This window comes from Agelaius phoeniceus, chromosome 4 (genome assembly GCF_051311805.1).
Source record: "Agelaius phoeniceus isolate bAgePho1 chromosome 4, bAgePho1.hap1, whole genome shotgun sequence".
NCBI lineage: Eukaryota > Metazoa > Chordata > Aves > Passeriformes > Icteridae > Agelaius > Agelaius phoeniceus.
The window spans coordinates 42,141,235-42,164,934 of NC_135268.1; the positions used below are offsets into that span (position 1 = coordinate 42,141,235).

At 41.4% G+C, this 23,700-nt stretch overlaps 1 protein-coding gene across 7 annotated transcripts in view; it reads left to right on the forward strand.

The window, feature by feature from the left end:
• STOX2 (storkhead box 2) overlaps positions 1-23,700 on the forward strand; it is a 144,097-nt gene that overhangs the window by 58,474 nt on the left and 61,923 nt on the right. Inside the window, exon 1 of one of the 7 annotated variants that reach the window (XM_077177403.1) lies at positions 13,093-14,241. The exons of 4 other annotated variants lie outside the window; for them this stretch is intronic. In XM_077177403.1, the coding sequence (XP_077033518.1) occupies positions 14,076-14,241 (166 nt within the window). In that variant the 5' untranslated portion in view covers positions 13,093-14,075. Of the gene's footprint in view, positions 1-13,092; positions 14,242-23,700 lie in introns of those variants that run through there. 2 more of the 7 variants (XM_054633419.2, XM_077177407.1) reach the window with 2 other exon arrangements.

The window sequence follows — 23,700 nt, forward strand, 5'->3', positions numbered from 1 at the left end:
CTGAGGAGTGTAAAGGATATAGCCACTAATTACAGAGTGGATGGTGTAAAGGGTATGGCCAGTAATTACAGACTCACTTCCCTGCCCCCGAGGACCTGAGCACTTCTGTCCTGTCTCCAAGCCAGTGAGCAGGGCAGCTGTAACACTGATCCTCTTTTAACCCTTTCTTGAGCTGTGGTGTTAGACACCAGTCATTTCACTCCCTGGCCCTGGGAAGGGTCAGGTGTGACTTCATGGTTGTGGGAGAGCCCATAATTAGAGGGTAAATACCTATGCCCTTGTGTTGTGTGTAGGTAGAGGTATGTACTGTGTATATAATATACATAATATACAATATTGCTGCTGCTAACATAAGGAAAGTTACTTTTTTGCAAATATGTGAGTAAATAAACAAGTTAAGCCCACATAAGTCATCAGATCAGGAGTGATAACTCACTGGCCATCTGTTTCTCTCTGTGACTCTGTTTTTGTTGCTTGCTCTTTGGATACAAAAATGTATCCAAATGAAGGCACTTCAGCTTGCCATCTTCACATAATTCTTTTGTTGCAGACATCCTTGGGAATGTTGAGTGTCTATGTTTTATTTCTGACTGTGAAAATCATGATATCCAGAAAAAAATTGACTTAAAAAATGCCAAGCAAAACATGAACTTATATATTAATTATAAACATGATTTATCCAGTTTGTCTGAATAACTATTTTGTTGCTGGAGTTATTTAATTATCATCCAGAATGAGTAACCCCCTGTTCAGTAAATGTGAAACCCTACCTTGTGCAGGAATATCTTGAAACTTGTGTAAACATAATTAATAGGAGCATTAAGTATCTGATAACTTGCGTCCACTCTTTGGGAGGTGTTGGTGCTTGTAGCTCTTCTTGGAACTTAGGTTCACGTTGCATTGTAATTTACATTCACGTTGCTGTTTATATCTCTATAACTGACTCCATCCCTCTGCTTTGAAAAGGGATTGTACACTTCCTGCCATCAAAGGTGCATAGTATCATATTTTTTCTTCAAGAAGGCAGAGATAGAATGTTTTCTGAATATGTTTTTTGTTTTGTCCACTGAATTTACTCACAGCTGGTATGCCTAAGTCTCTTGTACATTTTTATATGATTGTAAGGTTTCAGTTTCTTACCTGATTGTTCTGGGGTGGTGGAATACTGTTATCAGAAGTTGGATATGGTGAAATTTGTGTTTCTAACTGTCTTCTCTTGGACTAAAATCTATTGGTTCTGAAATCACCAAGCTTTGCACTGATTTTCAAGGTTGTAGCAGTCAGAGAGAATGCAGTTTTCTGAAGTGGTAAAGATAAACAGGAATATGTTCAGACATCCTCTGAACCAGGATCTTGCCACTTTTGAAATGGCCTGCTCGACACCGCAGCTCACTAAAAGAGAAATGTGTTATTGTAGTCACATGCTCAGAGATCAGTGTTCTTGTTTGGTTTAGGCTTTTTTTTTCTTTAAATAGGAACAAAATAAAATGTGGTGGAAATTTCTTTGACTGGTAACACAGAAACAAGAATACAATTTCATACAATTATGAAAAAATCTTACTTTTATAATGTTTCTGGTATAGATCTCATTAAAATGGACAAGTCTTATCAGAAAGGTTTAAAAAACCCCAAATACTGTTGAGTCATCAACATTCTTTTGCAAATAATGCATGGTTGGTTACTTTAGTTGAGCACATAGAGAACCAGGAGTTTCCTTTCATACTGAAATACTATCTTTTCCTCTTGGATAAACCAGGCAGACTGATGGTGGTTGATACTACGAGCAATGTGAGGCAAGGCAAGACTGAACTGTGTCAGTTGAATCATTGCTTCTCATTCCTCAGAAGTTCTATGGACCTGATCCCCTTCAAGAATAAATTGCCTTCCTGCTAGGGTTTCTTTAGGGATGCTTTTTTAGCTGTATGCTTTGCTGAAGCCTAGGTTCAGGTTACAACTGCCTGGAGTTTGTTCTTACTTGTTTTATAGAGGTAAGGAGTCCAACAGACAGGCAGAGATCACCGTGTATCTTGAGTTGATTCCTGCCATGAAGAGTGAGGATTGAGTGCAAGGAACATTTTTGGCTGCCAGGGCTATATCTAGCAGTGCCTGCTCTCCAGATGCTTCAAAGGCTTTGTGCCACTTCACTGGCCTAAAGCAGGGAGTCAGGGCAAAGCCTCTGTTTCAGAAGACCTTCATCTTTTTTCAAACTGTGGAGAGCCAATAGTGCCTGTATGACTGAATTACTGAGGCATGTTTCTCTGTGTGCTAGTTTGGCATGTTATAAAAGATGTCAGTGATCTGTAATCATAGTTTCTGTGCTTGTTTAATCATTGAGGAACAATAATTCTGCTCACCCTCCTTTGCCTTTCATCCTCCTGTGTCTCACCTTGCCAAAAGCATGCGATGTTCCTGAGCTTGCTGTAACCTTTCAGTCTTTTTTTTTTTGTAGCTGGAACATTTCTGTCAGCAGGCTTTCTCTCCTGTGAAGGTACCCCAATATTACACTGATGTCAAAAGCAGAGGACAGCAGCCTGCCAGACATGCATGTAAGTCACAGCAGTGGCAGTTTCTGTGAGCTGGGCTGTACTAATTTGCAGATAACCCAAAATTAAACAGCTTAAATGATTTCAAAGTGCCACAGCCTGATTCTACAGGATCACCAGTGATTTAAGCATGCATTTGCTGCTGGCTGGAGTACTTGCTTCCATTAACCACTTCATCTAGTTGGAGGTTTTAAACTCCTGGTACCTTTCATGACACTGAAGTCCAAAGGCTCCTCAGACTGTGAACGTCACTATGACAACCAGTTACTTTTCTCCTCAAGTACACAATTTGTAAATTTGGGCAGGGATGTTTTTATGGATGTTTGGTGGAACATCTTGTCAGAACCTAGTACGGATAAGGCTCACAAGACCTTATGAGACAAGTAAGCCAAACACAAGTTCTTCAAAATGAATGTAAAAATGAATGTAAAACTCATTTTATCATTGAGTTTATGATACCCAAATGAGAAAGGAGAGACACTGAGTGTTCAGAGTGAGACAGGGGACAGAAATAAAGCTTGTATCATCCTGTTTGCCTCCAGAAGAATGGAAGTGGACAGGAAAATGTAACCACCTCCCAACAGTTTGGAACCACAAATCTCATTGCTTACAGCTGGCCCCTATGGCAGTGGCAGGGCATCATTGTGTTTGCCTGCTCCCCCACAATGCAAGCAAGTCCCTCAGAGTTTGAGATGACAGTACTTGGCAAAGCTGATATGCTGAACTGACTGCTTTTTTTTCTTTTATCTACCTTGAAAATCCCATCCTGCATAATTACCTGGTTTTGTGGAGAAAAGCTGCAGTTGAAAAAGGCTTGTTAGTTTATGGGATAAGAGGGGATAAAACAGGTTTCTCAATCCCCGTTCCTTTTGTGCATGCTAGAAGGCTCTTGGCAGAAAGATAGCTGGATTTCCAGGGCAGCAGGGAACCACACTGGCTTCTATTGCAGTAATTGGGCAGATGCTACAGAAGATGATGCAATAAAACCTGTATGTTACTTCTACATAGCTGGGCTTTTAGTAATTGCTGTAGGACCATTTACTAGGTAAATAATTCATTTTTCCAGAGAAGAATTAGGATACGATATATACATTGGAGAGATTTATGAGAGCTAAAAGGTAACAAATTCATATATTGGCAGCTGTTTATAACACTAATTTGTGTGCTTTATTTAATTCCTGAATTTTATTTCAAAAGCTTCAGACAATGCAGGATTGAGAAAATGGTGGCTGGAAGCAAAGCAACTGAGAAATGTATTTGAAAAGCCTGCATATGATATCCATTCCTTTTGTAAAGAATATTTCCTTTATGACCTCCTCCTGCTTTGTATTTAACATTTCAAAGAACTTTGGGGGACTCTCTGTAGGCTGTGTCTTCATGAAGCCAGTAGCCAAGGATTTAGAGTATTGTCAGTGCTGGCCCAAAGCTGAAAACTGCAGGCGGTTTTAATCTCAGGGTGGGGGGTGGGTGTTTAAACCCAACCTTTTGTGTTCAGATTAGGGAGTGCAGGAGGATAGACTTAAGGGGTGTTAGTGAGAATTTTTTCACTGGCAGTTCAGTAATAGCATCAGGCTTTGGAAATACTTTTTTCCAATTCTTTGTTATTTCAGTAATTACTATGCGGTGGGTAGAAATCCATAGGGTTTGTGGTTTTTTTAAATACCTCAGGAATGACATGGGGATGTGGGCAATTAAAAAAAGTACTTGTTTTTATAACTTTTTACTCTTTGGATGACTGTGGGCACTTAAATGCCTTTTCAGATAGTCTATCATTGTTTCAGTCCTGATGTCTGTGTTTATTTTGTCTTGGTTCCATCAGCTGGGATAATAGTTAAGATCCATCTTTAGAGAGGAAGGAAGACAAAAACAATTTGACACTAGCATCATGCTCTGACAAATCTGAACCCTGCCACTTGTGAAGGCAGATTGTCTGATCTACTTTACACTGTCTGAGAGATGGAAAGGTTACTAAACATCTCCCCCATTAAGAAAAAGATCAAAGGCAAGTCGCTGAGCACCTTGCATTTGGAGTTTCTTTTACTTCATACAACAATCTGAGAAACCTTTGCCCTGAGTATTTGCTGATTCCTGGAATAGCTGGGGGTACAAAGCACTTGAAATTTTTATGTATGGGAACATGGTGATTCCTTGCTAAAGTTTCTGAGATGATCACCATAACTAATAAGATTTACCACAGTTGGGTTGTGTAGGTATTGAGTTCAGCTCAATAGTGATCAGTTTTAATGAAGACTAAAGAGTTTCTAGCTCTTAATTTTGTACATGATTCTTTCAAATAGAATTCTAATGCTAGGAAATTTTACTTTTGTGTAAATGGTCTCACTTAAGATGTTTGTTTCTTTTGAGAAAGATATTTTTGGGTTTCTGGATATTTTAAATGTCAGTGGTTCTCTGTGCCTTACAAAAGTTCATTGTAATACATAAAGCATTTTGAAAGAAATTTTATCCTATGCTACTGCAATTCATGTGCTTTAAAGGATGTAAGTATGGTTTTGTGGTAGAAGTGAGGAGTACTCTTTTCAGAATTACAAAGGAATTTTCTTAGTAAATTTTCTAATTTGATATTAATTTACTTCTAATTTCACAATTTTATTTTTATTTTCACAATAATATTCCTTTGTCATAAGAGAATTTTTTTCTCCGTAACATCTTCATTTTTCACTTGTTATTATCCTTGATCTGGCCAGAAAGTTATAGGTTGCAAAATTCACACCAGAGATGGTTCTTGTATCTGGTGTGACAGTGCAGTGTTGTGCCAGAAACATTTTGCTAAGGTGAGGCTTTGGATGCTGCTCCCTTCCACTTAGCTCCACAGAGGAGTCAAAGATCTTGCACTGACCTGCAGAAATCTGGGAAGTAACTGCGCTCTCCAAGATTTAAGCCTCTCTTTCTGTTTAAAACAATATTAATTAATAACAAACCAACTGACAGCCCCACAGTAATCTAAAAGGATTTATAGAAATAGAAAGTAGCAGAGCTCCCTGGAGATGATACTTTTGCTTTAGCAGATTGCTACTGTTGTATAGGGTATCACTTAGTAAGACAAAAATTATTTTGTTGCACTGCACCCCTGAGGAAGAAGTTAACTTTCTTACGAGGTGGTGGGAGAAGTTTGAGACCCAGTGCTATAAAATGTCTTTTTCTTGTTCCTCTACTAGAATACAAAAATCTCTGCATTCAGGAGAAGTGCTAAGAACAGCTTCTACAGAGGCAAGTGCAAGTAGTGCCTGCATAAACCTTCATCTGAACAGGGCAATGGGAAATTGTCTCTGGTTGCACACAGGTGGGTAATATCAGAGCTTCAAAAGCCAAGTGGGGGAGGGCAGCAAGCTGTGGTAACCAGGGCTTGTCAGGGTAGGTGTCCCAGGAGTGGAATTATCCTTCTGATGGGTGCTACTGCAGAATCAGAGGAGAAGGGACAAACTCCAGGGTCCTGCTGAAAACCAATGACTAAAGAGTACCACCTTCACAGGAACAAACTGCCTCTGCAGTGCTGCAGTCTGGTCCAGAGGACAGGCAGACTGATGATTTTGCATTGATTTTCTAGAAGCCTTTGGGTCAGGCATGTGTATAGTCATGTAATTTTTGTCTGTTCTTCTGATTCCTCTCTAGAGTTTTTTCATGCCCAAATGTATGTGCCAATGAGACAGCCTCTGAATCTGAGACTATAATAAATATCCACGAAGTGATTGAACTACTTTTCTGTGAGGTGGGAAATTGGTACTTTTTTATTTGTAAGTTTATCTCTTGCTTACATTTTTTTCAAACTTATTGGTAGAAACCATACATTTTCAGTACTAAACCACTATTTTGAAAGCCTGTTTAATTTAGGCAGAGCTTTGTGCACATATGGAAGTAACTGAATGACAAGAGGTTGTTTACAAAGGGTGGAGTAGCCTCTTTTCAAGAGGCTACCCCAATTTTTCTAAGGTTTTAAAGATCTCTGCCTCTTGTACATGCTATATATATACACAACTATAAAATATAGTCACTATATTGCACAGCTGTATAAGCAAGAATTTTAAGAGGGCCCTTAGTACTGGGTTATTCAGCAAATGTTCTGCAGTGTTATAGCAGCTGCTGGGATTTAGTTTCCTTGGTATGCTGCTTTTAGGACTGCCCATCAAATATGTTCATTGTCCTCTTTGCAGGACAATGCAAGCCATGCAAGATGCAAAACACTGCCCACTTCTTACTACCAAGGGCCTTTTTTTCTTAGTGCATTTTTTCTTTAAGAAGTACCTGCCTGACACACAGAATCTCCTTGTTTGTATTGATGTAGCACCCAGAAGTTTCACAAGAGCCCAAGGCCTGCACATGCATGGTGCCATCTTTGCAACATAGACTCTGTGGAGGAATGAGAATAGATAGACACAGAGATGTGGGAATTAATCTCTAGGAAGATAATTTGTGATGGCTTTTACTGCTGGTGGGACCTACACTGGCTGTTGACTTCTTGCTCTCCATTGTTTCAACTCCCAAAGCAGAAGGTTAGGCTGTTATTCTAACTTCCAGTACAGCTGGTCCCCATATATCAGTGTGTTACTTAAATACCAGGGTACTAATGATATGTGACACCAGTGGAAAACAAGAAAGCTGAGACCAACATTTTTGGCATATCTTTTGCTACTATATCCTCTGGAAGAACAGCCGGTGAATGAATTGACTTGTGATTTGAATTGCTGTAAGTCCACATCTCCAAGTTTTAGAATTCTGTTATATGTGAGAGGAAATTTGTGCAGGATTCATGGCTTGTCTCCCTCTCTTGTTTTGTACCCTGAGGAGTTACAAGCCCAGCTTCCACTCATTGTATCTAACTTGCATTGAGTTAGTGATAATAGGAGAAGAAAAGCATGCATCAAAACAAAAGCTGTATCCTACAAGTGTTCCTGCTTGTACACTGGCTTTTAGGTAGATTTGGGCATCCAGATTGAGAAACCTTCTGCATCAATTGTCTTCTGTGCAGAGGAAGCACAAATGCAATCAGAAGGTCTGGCATGAAAAAAAAAGAATGAAAACAGGGGAGCCTTTCTTCTCATTACACAGACAGGTTTTTCTTAAAAGTCATGCAAGTTAAAATAAATACCACAGCACATAAGGCAGCACACAGAAAAATGAATTGGTGAACTACAGCACGTGTGCAGCAGCAGCGCTGCATTCCTGTCATCACACATTCCCAAAGCATAACACTGAGAGAAATATGATCTGAAACTAGTTTAAGAGGTGCTGTAAGTAAGCCAGGATTACTACCATGGTATAACACAACCTGATAGCAAGACTGAAGACTTGCTTGTGATAGGCTTTGAAACATTTTTCTTTTTTTCTATTTGGAAATTTTTTCACTTATACCTTTGCTCTTGGGGTTTTTTTCTTTCCCTTTTTGGAGGAGTTTCTCAAATGCTCTCTTCAAGAAGAGAGTTGTCTGGGCAAGCCAGCCCAACTTTTCCTTTGCCAATAAATCCATCAAGAAAGACTCCCTCTTTTTGTGACCTGGACCACAAGCATGGATTACAATTACTTAGCTTCTCTTGCATATTTGAGTAACAACAAGTACCAGTGAGAGGTTACAAATTAATAGTGTTAGTGTCAGAAGTCTAAGGACTGATGTGAAAGGGTGTGAGTGAGGTTTCTGGTTTGTTCTTGCTAGTATATCTGATTGCAAATATCTGGAAAAGTAGTGCTTCCTACAGACAAAGACAATTATGGTGTATTGCCAGACTTCCTTAACCTGTAAAAGATTGCTTAAAAACATGTCTTTCAGAGTCTGAGCTCTTAACCTTTGTTAATAGAGAGATAAAAGAATCCGCACATGAAAATGGTGAGTTTACGACATGGAAAACTTTCTTCTTCGTGGATTTATAATGTTAGAGATGCTGGCAATGTATTTTCTCAGGAACTCTATTATGCAAGGCTATAAATCTAATAAACCTATAGATTACCAAACCCTGTGATGTTATACATGAGCTTGGGGTTTTTCACAAGTTCATAATTACATTTTTCCCACCTCTTCTCACACTCCATTTTTCCTCCTCCTCCTCTGCTTTCCAACTGTTTGTACTATAGGCTTTTTTCCCCACTTTATTTTTTTTTTTATTCCTTTCCGCTCTCCCTCTCCTACTTTCAAAAACCCTGCAATTCCTTCCCAGAATCTCACAGCATCCAATCTCCCCCTTTTAAAATGTTACAGATTGTGATGGTTTTGTTTTCATAGGCCACAGAAGGACCCTCTGCTGCCTGTTTTACCTGGTTGCCTGTGACTGTGGCCTTCCTTAGTGCAAAGTCTCCCCTGTGTCCCAGTATTACCAATGTTATTTGTAGTGTTTGTTGCTGAAGCTGGGCAGGGGGAAAGGACCCCTATCATAGACCTGCAGTGTGATGCCACAAAACTCTGTGTGGCACTTGGCATCTTGGGAGTGTTAGCTCCTCCAGTGGTGTTGGGTGCTTGTCAGGCACCAGCTCAGCAGGCAGTAATAAAGTGAAGCTCTCCTAATTTCTTCCGTGGGGCAGCCAGACCAGGCTGTGCGCCACAGGCAAGGTAGAGACAGGGTAAGGGAGAACCCAGGCTTTGAATGCATAGTTTGAGAGAAAATTATTTTAGAGGTGTAGCTTGTCTTAGTGAAGAGGGGGATTTCCTCCTTGTGTGTCCTATTATTTTGCCTTTTTTATTTTAGTATTTGGCTTGTGTGCTTATTTAATTTGAAAAACCTCATGCAGTCAGTCCCCAAGCCAAGGAAGTAGCTAAGGCAGTAACACCAGCCCACCCTCTTACTGAAGCCTGCTGCTGTCCCTATGGAAACTTGTTTGTCATAGGAAGGAAGAAAAAAGTAGTCCCAGCTGAAACTTGAAATACCACATTACATGAGAGCAATTGCCATATACGTACAAGCATGCATACACATACACATGCAGAGAAATATGTATACAGGTCACCATATTGTACTCTGCTACATAATTATTTTTCAGATAAGGAAAAATGAACCTTGAAATAGGAGCTGAGATTCCAAAGTTTTAACACTGCATTTGCTGCTGGTTTCCTACACTTTTCTGTTTTTCATCTACAAAATGTGAACAGGCCTGCTCAGCAACTAGTAAGTGTTAATGAAGATCACATGCAATAGATATTCCTAGTAAGATTTGTTTTCTCACTTACTAAAAGATAAAACATATTTTCAGAAGCAAAGATTTTGAATTGTTTCTCCACAAGACTTCAGGCTCCTTATGAACTTGGGCTGAAGAAGGGTTGTGAAGGAACATATAAGAATCCTTTGTAATGTCTGATATGGAACTAAGCTTCTTTTTTGAAATTCATACTGTTAAATCTATACTTTTGAAATGGCTACTATTATATTGCCAATTCCTGATAAGGAATTGTTAGGTTATGAGGCAGGCAGGATGCCTAATTTTTGTTTAGTTCAGACCTTTTCCACAAGATCTCTATGGTCTATTTATCCAAGCATCACCTCTCTCTCTAGTAATGCAAGATAGAGATGGTTCCTGTTAGACACTAAATACCAAATTTTAAAAATGAATGCTTTATCTTATTCTCAATAAAAAGCTTCTGAGTTTAACCTTTCCCTTATTAAACAAAAAATCTCCCCAAAAAAACAAACAAAAAATCAAAACCCAAAACAAAACCCCCTCCAAAAAATTATGGATGAATAAAAAAAACAAAACCACAAGCTTTGCCACCATCTCAATTTTTCTCATCACTACCAAGTGTTCAGATTCCCATTAGTATAATTCATGCCTGGAAGAAGAATTTTTCCTTACTTCTAGCAAGCTCTATTAGACAATTTCCATAGCTGAGAATCTTTTCCTTACTCTGCTCTGACATAGCCATACGAATCCAGAAATTTATTTTCCTTCATTAAAAAAAAAGTAAACTTAAATGTCTCAGAATAAAATGTTGTGGATTTGTTTGTTCTTTTGTTTTGTTTTGTGTTTTTAAAGCACTTAAGTTTTAGCTTTCAGATCACATGAAGAAAATAGTTTTATTTCAGTTTGGCCACTGAAGCAAAAAAATCAATTACACTCAGAGTTCTAGCTCTTATTCCAAAGAAAACAGCCAAATCTTAAACTTGGTCTTTAATTATATATTTGATTCATCCCAGTAACAACACTTAACTTCAAACAATTCAAGAGCAGGAGGAAACTTGCTCTGAATTCCTCTCTTCAAAGAGGAGTACTCTTTCAGATACCATGTCAGAAGACTTTAAGCTGAAACCAAACAAGATAACTGTGAGAAGACTTGATAAAAGGAACTTTAGGTGACCACAGGAACAACGTCTCAATACTGAGATGTTTATAATTGTTTTTAAACAGATCTCCTCACATGTGGGAAGGGAAAATTGATCTTGCCAGAGGGCCAAACCACTACAGTTGCTTATTTCTCTCATTCCCTCCTCCTTTCGTAGTTGTAGGAGCAAATTATTATTCATTTAAAATTACCACATATTGAAAATGGATCATTATCTTTACCCAAAACTGTGAACCAGTCTAATTCCTAGAACTGATAAGTAGATGATACCATGTGTTAATTATATGTACTGTATGACTCTTGTGACAATTCATGGAAGTGTACAAATTAAGTCAAAGCCACTTGAAAGACTTCTGTGCAGTCACCAGTTCATTAGTGCACAGCACATTGCTTGAAAAGAATTGGGATGTGTGCTTTATCTGACACTTGCAGAGCCATCCCATATTTTCTTATTTGATACTTGTTAGAATATTTTAGTTGGGAATAATTATACAAAAAGCCAGTGTAAAGATCACTGTGGCCTTGTTTATTGTCAAGAGTGTTTGTGTGTGTGTCCTGCTTTGTTCTGTCTTTCTACTTCTTGACCTCATTTTTCCTCCTCATTGCTGATTCCTATTTGTCTCTTGTCTCATGTCATCTTTTAATGGAACAGATTGATATCTAGGGCTGTGTCTAGACTAGGAGAAAAGTTGAGTTTAGTTCAGCAATAAGTTGAAGCTAGCTGGCCAACTATATCCAACCACTTCTTGACTGCTGAAAAGGCAAAGCCATCATTCATTCAATGTTTAGATAGTGGAATATGAATTTATGCTCCTAAATAGAATTTAATTTGCTTCTACGTTTGGTAAAATAGGTACATTTTTTAGGTTTGATTTATCTAGGTAGTGCTAACCAATCTACCCCAACCTCAGCCTTCAAGGAGAAAAATGGAATGATTCTAAAAGTTCTTATGGTTTTTCTGGTCTGAGGGTGAAAACATGCTCTATTATAAGCTTTGCGTAGGTTGATGAGTAAATTGCTAGATGAGTAAGTTTCATGAGGGAAAATCTTATGTTTTTACTAGAGGAGCTCTAGGCCATCTTTTTTCTCATCTTAACTTTTTCCTGTTGCTACCAGTATACAAAGTATCAGTGGAAACATGTCTTTCCTGATAGCTATTCACAGCTGGAAAAAGATGAGGCTGAATGAGAAAGAACCCCATAGCATTTAGCTTTCAGTTTTCTTGCTGACTTTCATTAATGTCTATTCTATTCATATGAAAGGGACTGCTGCATCCGAGCCCTTGCATAATTCTGTGGTGTGTGTGCTGCCCGCAGCAGCGCAGGCAGATGGGCTGAGGTGGCTGCTGAAGTGACTCACCCATAGCCATGCAGCAAGGCGGCCCAGGGATAGTAGCTCATGGTCTTTGGTATCAAGTTCCTTCACTGATGGTCATCCTTTTACTGGTTCACCTCTATTGAAAGGTGCCAGTTACAAAATTACAGTCCTCTGTTTTTCCATGCTCTTAGAAATGTGACACAAACCACTGTAAGAAGGATTAATTATAAAAATATAAATATATAAGTAATTTAACTAGGCTGCAAAAGCAACATTTTTACATCCCTGCATTGCAGTTGTCCCCATTGATAACGGTGGCAGCACCTGACAACACCGGGCGTGCTCAGAGCCGTCTTGCAGAGGAGGAACCGAGTCCCTTTGCACAGTTCTGGTTAACTGGAGTTCATAAATGCCCGGGTGGCCAGGTCTCACTCAAGAGGGTGCCCTGGGAGTAGATGTGTGAGCCACTGTGAGAGGGTGGGAACCCCCTTCCCGCCAGCGAGGGGGCAGCCCGGGTGTCCTGGATACCCTTGTGGAGTGTGCTGGGCTTCAATGTGGCGGTGTGGCTGACTGGGCCCTCCTGGGGAGAGCCACTTCTTCAGGCGCCCATGGGGAAAGGCGGCGGAGGATGCGCGGGTGAGCCCCGCAGGCTCTGCGCAGGGTGCCCCGGGGATGCACATCTGTCCCGGCGCCCTTCCCTCGCTCGTGTCCGTCCGTTCGCCCCGCAGCTGGCCCGGGGCGGCAGCGTTGCCCGAAGGGGCCGATGGCCAGGCCCGGCCCGCACGGCCGCCCTGCCCGCTGTCCGCAGCCCGGCCGTGCGGGGTGCCCAGCGCTGCGCACCCGGCCCGGCGCTCCGCCGTCACTGCCCCCGCCAGGAAGGAAGGAAGGACGGACGGACGGAAAGGAGGCGGAGCGGGAGCGGGCGGGAGGGGGCCGGGTTCCTGCCGCGCACGGGGTTTCGTACGCGGGCGCCTGCTAGCCGGTGCCGCGCGGGGGAGCGCGGAGCCCGGCGGGACTAGCGCGGCTCCGGCGGGAGTGGCATGAGCCCGGGCGGCGCTCCGGCAGCGGCTGCTCTCTGCGCGGCGAGGCGGAGGGCAGGCGGCGGGCGGGCCGGGCAGGCGGGCGGAGCGGCTGGCGGCCTCCCCCCTCGCGCCGGCCCTCCCTAGCGCGGAGCCGGCGGCGATCCAGCCCCGGGGACGGGCGGGCGGGAGTCGGCGCCGACCATGGCGAGGTGCGGCGCTGCCGGGGGCCGCGGGCCGCTGCCGGCCGCCCGGGCGCCGCGGGCCTGAGGAGGAAGGAGGCGGCGGACGGGGAGGGGGGGGGTCGCGGCTGCATCCGCTCGCTCGTCCCGCGGCCGAGAGAGGCGTCTGTGGGCCCTCCCTCCTCTCCTCTCCCTCCTCCTTCTCCTCCCGCCGCTCCTCCCGCCGCGCCGGGAGCTGCCGCCTCCTCCCCAGCGCCGGGCGCGCCGCGGTCGGGGTCGCAGCCGGCGGCCGCGGGATTTTCCTCGTTTGTTTGGGCCTTTTGTGTCGGGGCTCACAGTTGGCTAAGCACGGCCGGGCTGAATCGGGCCATTGTTCGGGACCCCCGAGCTCCCACGCTGCACATCTCTCGTCCCCAGCCCCCCTCCAGCTCCCCCTCCCCCCCGTTCCTTTTTTTGCCTGAGAAGCCACATAACGTGCCTTTCCTCCACGCAAATCTGGGAGCTATAAGCCGGACCGATTGCAAATGAAGTGTAATGCATTGTGGGACGTGTGTAAAATTGGATCATTCGAGGGAGAGGAAAAAAAAAAAGGAAGGGACCTGCGGCTGGCGCCCTAGAAGAGGGAGCGGCGAGATGCGCGCAGGTTGCGGCCCGGCGGTGGCCGCGCTAGGCTGATGGCCGGCAGCGCGCAGCCCTGACCCATGCTGCGGCGGGAGGAGTAGGCTCGGCCATCCTCAGGATGAAGAAGACGCGGAGTACGACCTTGCGGCGGGCCTGGCCTAGCTCCGACTTCTCCGACCGGGCCTCAGACCGCATGAGGTCCCGCAGCGAGAAGGACTACCGACTGCACAAGCACTTCCCCCCAGCTTTTATTTCCCAGGCATCACGGGGCTACATGACATCAGGTTTGTAACATAATTTGTGTATGCGAGAGAGCTTTATTGCGAGGCTGCTTCGAGATGTGTGTCTGGCTGGGAAGGATGTTTTGGTGGGTACGGAGGGGAGCCTGCGATCGGGAGGCTGAGTTGTTAGGAATAATGAAAAAAAAATAGCATACATCCACCATTTTGTACCTCTGCAAGATTCACAGCGGTGTCCTCGCAATATGGTGTTTAAAATCTATTAGTCTAGTGAAATAAAATGTATGAGAGAAACGGTTGCATCTCTGTTGCAGAAGAGCAGACAAAAATGACTGGATGTGCAGAGCATGGAGCCCTTTGCGCCTTTTGTGCGTAAAAGCATGTGCTGGATATTTACTGCTCTCCCACACATTCCTCTTAAAATGCAGCTAACTCTAGTTAATTCATCAGGTTTTCGTGTTTTTCCATTTTGGAAAGGAAAAGGGTTACTTGTGGTTGCAAATGCAGTTGTCTTGTTACAGTCTCTCAGGCTTTCAGCTGCATGTTTCTGCAATGGCAAGGCATGTGTTGGTGAAAATGACTGTAAACACATTTGCATTTATTTTTTGAGGTGTAGAAGGAGACCAGACCTCTGTATGTGGTGGAACGCACACGTGCATGTATATTCATTTGTCAGCGGCTTTCAAGGAAGGCCGTAGGGAAATAATGGACACTGCACCAACATGTTTGTGCATGGGAAAGAGAAAGCACAAACAAAACAAAAAACAGCGCAGGGAAAGGAGGCATCAGGGAGAGGCTTGGCCTCCGATGGAGTGCTGGTGAGATTTTGGAAAGCCTCAGTACTATTTGTAGAATCTGCTCCATCCAGAAATGCATCTTAATGGCCTTGGAATTAAGGCATTTCATAAACATCCAAAAGACGACTTGGGAAAATGCTGATGGGGAGGGGGCCGGGGGCAGAAAATCCTGGAAACCTCCTTTGTTGTTCTGCTGCCTGTTTATTGTGATGATAGGACATAATGTTTCATTACTATGATGGCAAATCCCAATTTATCACAAAGGCACGTTTCTCCCTCTGAGGCACAATTTAGGTTGAGTAGGCAGATTCCTTGAAAGGAGAAAACTAAGGTATTTATAATGCATTACTGAAAACGTCTCCAGCCCTGTACTGCTGTCCCCCTTCTGCCCCATTTCTGCTGCAAAGATTGAGCCAAAGATTGTGGTTTTCAGTTATATGCTCACTTTCCTGTCCCTGGCCCTAATAAACATATCTCTTCAGTCAGGATTGGTTTTTCATGTTTTAAAAGTGCCTCGTGACTATTTTTTCTTTCATGCCCAAGTACAAGAGAAATAATGTGCATTTCATTGAAAAATCTGCCTGTGTAAGAGTATTGTGCCATTTTGGCAATTGGTGCTCTGGTTCCTGGGAAGTCACATAGTGAGTGGAAACAACAAGGAAAATTTATGCTTGGACAGCTGAAGAGGAGAATGGTTGTGTTGGTGAAGTGGTTGACTTGTTCCATTGGTGCTGCAGGACTTGAAAGTGTCTGGAAAGCTGAATCTGACAATACTGCAAATATTTTTATTGTTCTGGGTGAATGTCCTGGTATTCCCAGTGTAAGATACCCTGTGGCAGGTCTGTTGAAGTCAGTACTTTTTAGGCCCTTCTTTCAGTGTGAAAGGCCATATTTAAAAGAGAAGGAGCTCACGTGAGCATTTTGTGCCAAGTGCTGTGGTTCTTGCTTGTTTTTAATTCTTCAGCAAAGTGCTCTGGCTCTGTGAAAGCTTTATGTTGGCAAGATTGGTACCAACCAAGCAGACAGTCGAACACCAGTAATCTGCAGAATCAGATATGTCACCCTGCATTTGTTGGCAGATACCCGTGTCCTTGAGAGGTAGGAGGGGGCACAGAATTTTAATCTGCTACAGATATTTTAAAGTAATTTCCAGACCAAGAATACTTGTTTATGACTATAGAGGTTAGTCATTTCAATTGCAACAACTGAAGATAAGAACAAATGTCATGTTAAGTTCTACTAATTTGTTAAAGTTTTTGGAGGAAGAACATGTTGAAAATTAAAATCAGCAAATATTTGTTGGTTTTGTTGTTTTGGGTTTTTCTTGTTGTTGTTGGTTTTTTCAACCTTAACAACAGCTTGTTAGGCTTTTATCTGGAAATGTAATTGTTCTCTCATAATGGATAGTTGCCACATTCATTTTTTAAAGGATCTTTGTCCACTGCCTTTCCAAATATTAGTTTTGGGAGAAATAGCTACTGTGTACACTTCTCACTATTTGAAGGAAACTCTCTTCCTTGCAGGAAATTTGTAGGAAGTTCACGAGTGTAAAAATTGCGAGGATCAGAAATACAAATACTTTCTTTGTCACCCAGAGTGTTGTAGGGGAGAAAGTGTCCTGAAACACATGGGCTTTTCAGAGGGCTGCATTCTGTTTATCCAACCATTTAACCTCATCACCATTAACATTGTTGTGGTTATCTTTTAATTAAATGCCTCATTGTTTGGAATGGGGGTGGAGGGTGGGAAAGAAACCTTGGGGTTTTGCCTCAATTACTCTGCTTGGGGAAATATGGAAATGCATACAATCAAACAACCTTCAGTAAGATGCTAAAAAGCTTGAAATGTTAATATTCAAGTATGCCTGAATTGAATGGAGAAGCTATATATATTTCTTTCAGCACAGAGAAATACTGAGTAATGGTTCTGCACTCAATGCCATGGTGTTTTGTATGAGGAAAATACAGTCCCTAAGCAGAACCATGTTTATTATGGAAGTGCAAACCTCGGGCTACAGTGGTGAAGCACATCTGATTTTAAGCAGCCTTTTCAGTAAAACTGAGTAAGGAGCAGTTTGATATTTGCTTGATTTGAAGCCGCATTGGTGGCTGGCCAGTCACATTTTCAATACTCAGGGAACAAACTGCCCATAATTATAGAAAATTGATGCAGATGCAATTCATATGAAATCTAAAGATTGTTTGACAGATGAATGGAGATGGAAGTAAGGAGGGAAAAAAGCAGACAATTTAGAAAATCACACATTTTTGCTTCTGAATAATCTCTTGATACGTGCTATTAAATAGGCTGTACTCCAGGGTTTCTTTAGGCCTCCTAGCAACCACTAGGTTCAAAGGCCATGCAAGGAGTTCATTGTTCATGCAGAATATTAATTTCCCAGTGGAGGACTGTCTTGGAGAAAAAACACTGAAAAAGAAAATTACAACAATGTAGAGCTTCGACCTTGTGTGAGAAGAGAGGCTGAAAGTTTGAATCCAATACAATTCATATACATGTATACAGTACCTCTTACTGAAAAGGGGGAAATATACTTGAAGTTTGTGATGAATTGCTGCTTAATTCAAGGGAAAATAAAGAAATCGTATGCAACTGCCAAGCAGGATAAAATTTAATGCAACTTTGATGGTCTCCAAGCAGTTAAATGAAATTTTTTATATATATATATATATATATGTATATGTATATCTCTTTTCAAATATTGGAAGTTTCTTGCCTTTTTTTTTCCTCTTTTTTTCCTTCTAAATACAAAAGCAAATCCTGGATTTTGTTTTAGCAGAGAGGGGAGCTGCACCCTGTGATTGACCCAGCCATTAAATATTACTGGAACTGAGTAATGCTCTTGAAAGAAAAAAACTTTTCCTGCAGCCTTCTTCATTTACTTTAATTGACAGTTCTGGTGTTGGAGGTAACATGTCAGTTTGAGATGGAGATGGTCTAGGGTAACAGTCACAGCATGAAGAAATGTCTGAAGAGCTTTCTGCAATGGTAAAAACTAATTCCAGAGCATGGTTGTTTGGAGGTTACCTTTGAAAAGTGTGCAGCTACTTTACTGCTCTTTGCTTTACATTTTCCTTGCTGAGGTTTCAGTCCTTCAAAGTTGAAGAATAAAATTCAGTCTCGTTGTCTGCTGTTACTGGAGTTTGATTACCAAGTTCAAGTAGAAGGGAAAGGAGAGAAGTATGTAACCCTGCTATCCAACTGATGGTATCTGTATGCAAATTAAAATTTGTAGGAGGAAAAGGTAACCTCATTCTCTCTTTCAGGAATGTTTGATGAAAGGTCTAGGATAAACTCTTGAAGCTCCTTGAACAGTAAGAAGGATCTTGGGAGTCATCTGAGCAAATCTGAGAGTCCTAAGTTTTTGTTTTGTTTTTTTAAAGCTTGAATCTGTAAGTCTAAAGATTAATATTTGGAGATAATTACACATGAGCTGAAGAACTCAGTTTAACGTAATTGAGAAGTGCCAAATACACACAAAGCTCATTCAGTTCTCCTGTCCCTTAATTCGGTTATCTAAAGGAATATGTTGTAGCTTGAAAGCAGCTGTATTGTAATTAATATTTAATGGAATAATCAGTATTGCATCACCTTCTTTTTTTAAATGTGGTATTAAGAAACAGCTTCCCATGTATCTTCTTAACAGTAATGTGATCTCCTTGCTTGCCTGAATTCTGAGTAGTTTTGTGTTGTTTTAGGCCAGACCCACTGCTGGGACAATAAAACCTGAGAGTGTATGGGTGTCAGTGGCTAGTAGGACCAGCTTTACCTCCTGGATCCTGCTCTGTCTCTTTTGCTTCAGTCTGTGGTGAGCTGGTGAACCTGAGGGGGTCACTCTGTTCAGTTAGTTCAGGGGCTGTGCCTGCTTTTTTGCTTGGGAGGTTACTGCTGGGCTCACTGTGTCTTTCCAGTCCCTTTTGGTCTCTGTGGCATCCACTTACTGTGACAGAGAATTAGGAACTTTCACTGCATCCTGATATGGGGGAAGGATCTAAGTGTGCTGTGTCTTCAGACCACAAACTTGGTTCAATTTCACAGACCAGTCATTTTTGCACAGTTTCTACTTCATTTTGTTTTCTCCCCGGTTTCTTGCCTAAAAGAATTCAAAAGACAAGCTCTTCTCTCCTGTAGAGCCCTGGTTTTTGTTCCTGTGGTTGTATGTGTGGTATTAACTCACATACAGTGCTGTGCCCATGCCTGTGTGTTGTGTCACGTGTATGCCTGGTCCTTGCCCACCAGGTGCCAAGACATTTTCTGCATGCCCGTGAGTTCACTTTTAGACTGAGCTGTGGGCAGTGTCCTGAGCACTGCTTGTGTGACCAAACTGCAGCTGAGTACCTGTTGCTCTTCCTGGCTGTTGTGACCTATGAGTGTGGGGATCCAGAGTCTCTTTTCTTCATGGCATTAGAAGTAAAATCAAAGAGGAATGAATACAACAAAGAAAGAGAAGACTGTGTGCCTATCTTACCTAGACCTGTTCATGTTTCTATCTCAGTTCAAAGCACTCATCTCTGCAGGGCTAAGTTCCAGGTTATTTTTCCTTCCTAGCCCCTTGCTCTTGCTTGCATTCAAAGTCTCCATGTTCTCTCTGCTGGTTTGCTTGGACCTTTGGCCAGGTTGGGGTGCACAGAGGCACTCCACAATCAAGTCACCAAAGGCTGTCATTGACATTTGTATTGGAATGTCAGTCTGGTTCTGAATACATTTCTAGTTGTGCTTTCTGGTAATCCTGTGACTGAAGTAATTTTTCTATATGAACACTATCATGATAGACTACCGAAGATACAGGAAGCTCCTCTTTCAAGAGTAGACAAGGGTTCAGAACAAACACAGTACTGATTCATCACAAATAGCTCCCAGTCTTTCACAGATGTAGAGGTTATACCCCATTGGTGACACTTGATGAACCTGAAGGCGTTGAATATCTTGCCATTTTGGAATTGAATAGCAGCCACATCTTTGCAAAATGCGTTATTTGTTGGAGGGGCCTGAAATGTGAGGATTCTGCAGATCACCTTGGGTTAGCTCGATAACCTCCTCAGCTATGAGCAACAATAGGCCTTCATTTGTATGCTGGAAAGTTCAGCCCAGAGTAAACTAGTGTCTTTGTAACATTCTTTGCACGGTTTAAAGATGTAAAAGTACCATCAGAAGACCAGAAAGATTCTATTTTGCTAAGCATGTTGTAGAAATCCTCCAAAAATTGGGGTTTTTTTTTCAGTTTTCTGGAAGGTTCTTTAGTATGACTCTGCCTTATATCCCATAGCAGGTTGTAAAATATCTCTGTGAACAGCATTAAAACAGAATCAAATCCAAATTCTGGGCCACAACTCAAGTAAAGCAGTGCTGAAAAAAATTGCAGGTACAGTTACTCTTGGATCCCCTTAAGCATGCTTTACATAGTTGGAAGTGGCCAGACAGTATCAGCCATGATCAAAAATTGTCAGCTAAGTTAGAGCTTGTATAAGAATTGCTAAATAACACAATGATATTTGGGTTTTTTTCCTTGAAAAACATTATACTTTCCGTTAGTGTAAATGACAAAACTACCATTAAATTACCAAAACTGGATATCTGATGGGTTTGGTGGTGTAGATGTAAATCTTCGCTTGGAAATATAGATTGCCCCTTGTAAGAAGTAACTACTTAATGCTTCATGCAATTCTGTCCAACCATTGGGTTTAGTTTTTATCAGAAGAGGGAAAAAGGATAGAGACCATTAAAACTGAGACCTGAGTGCCTGAACTTAAACTGAACACGTTCATTTATAGGTCTTTTTTTCTAGATTAATTAGATAGGACAGGAAGCAGAAACAAGGGTTAAAAGCTTTTCTAAGAGTCTCAGGAATTTGTCCTTCTGTACTTGTTCTTGCAGAATTTTTGGTATCAAGGCCAGTAACAACCAGAGTAGTGTTAGGGAAAATGCTTGAATATTGAAGTTGCAGGAATTTCCCAAACCAGAATTTGTTGCTCCCAAGTGATTGCCTGTAACTATGAAAGGGTATGAAAGTTGTTTATAGCTACCGGCTTCCTTTTTTCAGCATATTTTATTGAGTTGGCTGCTCTACTGATGCTGTTTTGTATCTCACTCTTGGATGACATATAGGTGCTGAAATTATCTTGCTCAAATTGCCTGTGGAGGGGGGTGGGGGAAAAGGAAGACCTGGCTTTACAGCAAGTATATTTGGGTGTGCAGCATGATGGAGTGGGTAGAGCAGTCTAGTTTAGACAGAATCCTGATCTGTATTGGCAGCTTTTAAACAGGCTGCAAAAGGTAACCGAAACAAGAAAACTTGATTTTCAACAGGCTTGAATTCATTATAAAGAGAATAGCAACTTCCCCTTTTCCTTCCCTCAAAGAGAGATTAAAATCACTGGGTTTGAAAGTTAGTAGGTGAGGGATATATTCCCAGTTGTATCAGTCACTGACTTTGTTTTCCTGGGTACTTTTAACTGTTTCTGCAGTTCTCTGTGCTTCTGTTTTAATCAGTTCAGTAGGAGAACCTTTTCCTTTGTTTTATACTGTAATATTGCCCATCACAAAAAAAGGATCCTTTCTCAACCCAGGCTTTGATTTGGTAATGGCAGGTAAGAACAGACATCCAGTAGTAGGTGTGTTCAGTGTGAACATAGCAATCCTCATTCTGCAAGTGAAATCTCATGTTCAGATCAACACTGTGTTCTCAGAATTTTCCATCTCGCTTCCTGCAAGCCAAAAGAGAGAGCCTGTTTATAATACCAGCAGTAAATGGTGTGGTGTGTCATTTGGTACTGTTATCACTATTACCTTGTCAACCAACTCCTCACAACCCAAAAATAGTTCTGTTTTTTATCAAATTGTAGATTATGTGATTCCTAAAATTTTAAAGTATATGTGCGTTTTTTTGTTGCTTCAGTGGGAAATACTATCTGCAGAAGATAGCTACAAATGCACAATTTACGAGAAATTTTAAGTTTTGATATTGAAAAACACATCTTGATGTTTTTATTAAATTTCATAAGGTGTAAAAGCACCAGAGTAAGAATAAACTTAAACTGCTTTTATTTTGTGGACCTTATGTGGATATTTGGGTATTGTGAAAAAGAATGAAGGAAAAGTTGATCACATTTACAGTAGGTCTTTTTATTTAACTCAAGTAGCAAGAAGAGACAGGTGAGGCATCTTTCCAGTCTTTCATTTTGCATCTGTCTTGCAAAGTTACTCGTAACTTTTGTTTCTGTGTGATACATTAAAGGTATAGGCGGTACAGTGCATTCAGCTTTCAGCTCTAAACAATTAAGCAGTAACTGCTTCTGTTTAGCAGTTTTTCTTTTCAAAAGTTGTCCAGATAACCTAGATGAGCTGTAGCTCTCTCTATTCCTATGCCTTACTGACTAGGGGTTTTATTTTGAAAAGCATGTCTAATGTGAGAGTAGAACAGGCCCACAGATACTACTTGTCATCTTCTCAAACATGTTCAGGAGTGCAGGTGCAGTTTGGCTGGGATGCTGGAACTGAAGGAATATGAGAATATCTTCTTGTGTTTCAGTGATATCTGTCCTCACTGTGGTATTTGTGTCAATGAAAGATCTTGTACACCCATTGTTCAGGTGCCAGTAGTGATAAATCTGCATTTAATGATCTCAAAACATCTTTTCTAGTTACCATTTCCTTTCCCAGCTATATTGTTTAAAGAAAAAAACCGGAATGGCTCTTTTTAGTGAATCTGACCTGCACATTTTGTGGCTTAGAGAGTATAATAGACACTTCAGAAATACTTAATGCGGCCTGGAAAAGGCAAAGTTCAGTATGAAAGCTGAGTTCATCATAGCACAGGAAGCTGTGCTGGGAGAATCTAGATTGTATAAATTAGTTTCTTTGCCCATTTGTGTTCTTTTAATTTCCTCCATAATTTCCTATGAGTTTCCTGTTGATGACCTGTGACCTAGTTTGTAGATGAACTTCTGACCATATGCAATAATGTTGTAAATGCTATAAATTGGACTGTTTATCCTGCAAGCCAGTAAAGATGATGTACTAAATTTCATTGTGATACTTGACTTTGCCTCTTAAATTTTCACGACATTTCAGAGTGAAGTACCATTCTTCATTTTCATAGAACATTCTAAATTCTGCTCTTGTGAGACTTTGCATTCTTGGACCATACTGTGGCCTGTTTCACAAAATGTGAGCCTTAAACTAAATATTTTTTTAAACGGAGTGAAGTAGAAATATTTTTTTTACAAGTTTTTCTTCAGATTTGTGTGCTTTTGGGTGTAATTACTGCATTGCTGGCTGGGTGAGTAGAGTGGCCAGAAACTTGAGAGAAGTTTATTGCCTGTAACATGAAGTTTGGAACAGCTGCAACCTCCACTTGTAAATTGGGCGTGTCTGCAGTGCATCTCTTTTGAGGGATGGAGGACAAATTCCAGTGGCCATGGAAAGTTCACCCAAGGCCCGAGCAATCCCTCAGCCTCTGGTTTCAGGGCAGTTTCATGGATGAGGAGATGGGATTACAGGTGGGAGCAGATTGGCTGGCTGTTTGTCTGTGCACTGACCTCCTCCCCTTGCACTAGTCCAGTCAAAAATTATCAATAAAGGAAGTCCATTTTCAGGGAATATTCAGGGGTTTGTAATATGTTACAAATAGATCTTTAGTCTCTGCTTTCATTATGGATGGATGTAGTTACTTTTCTTTCTATTTAGATAC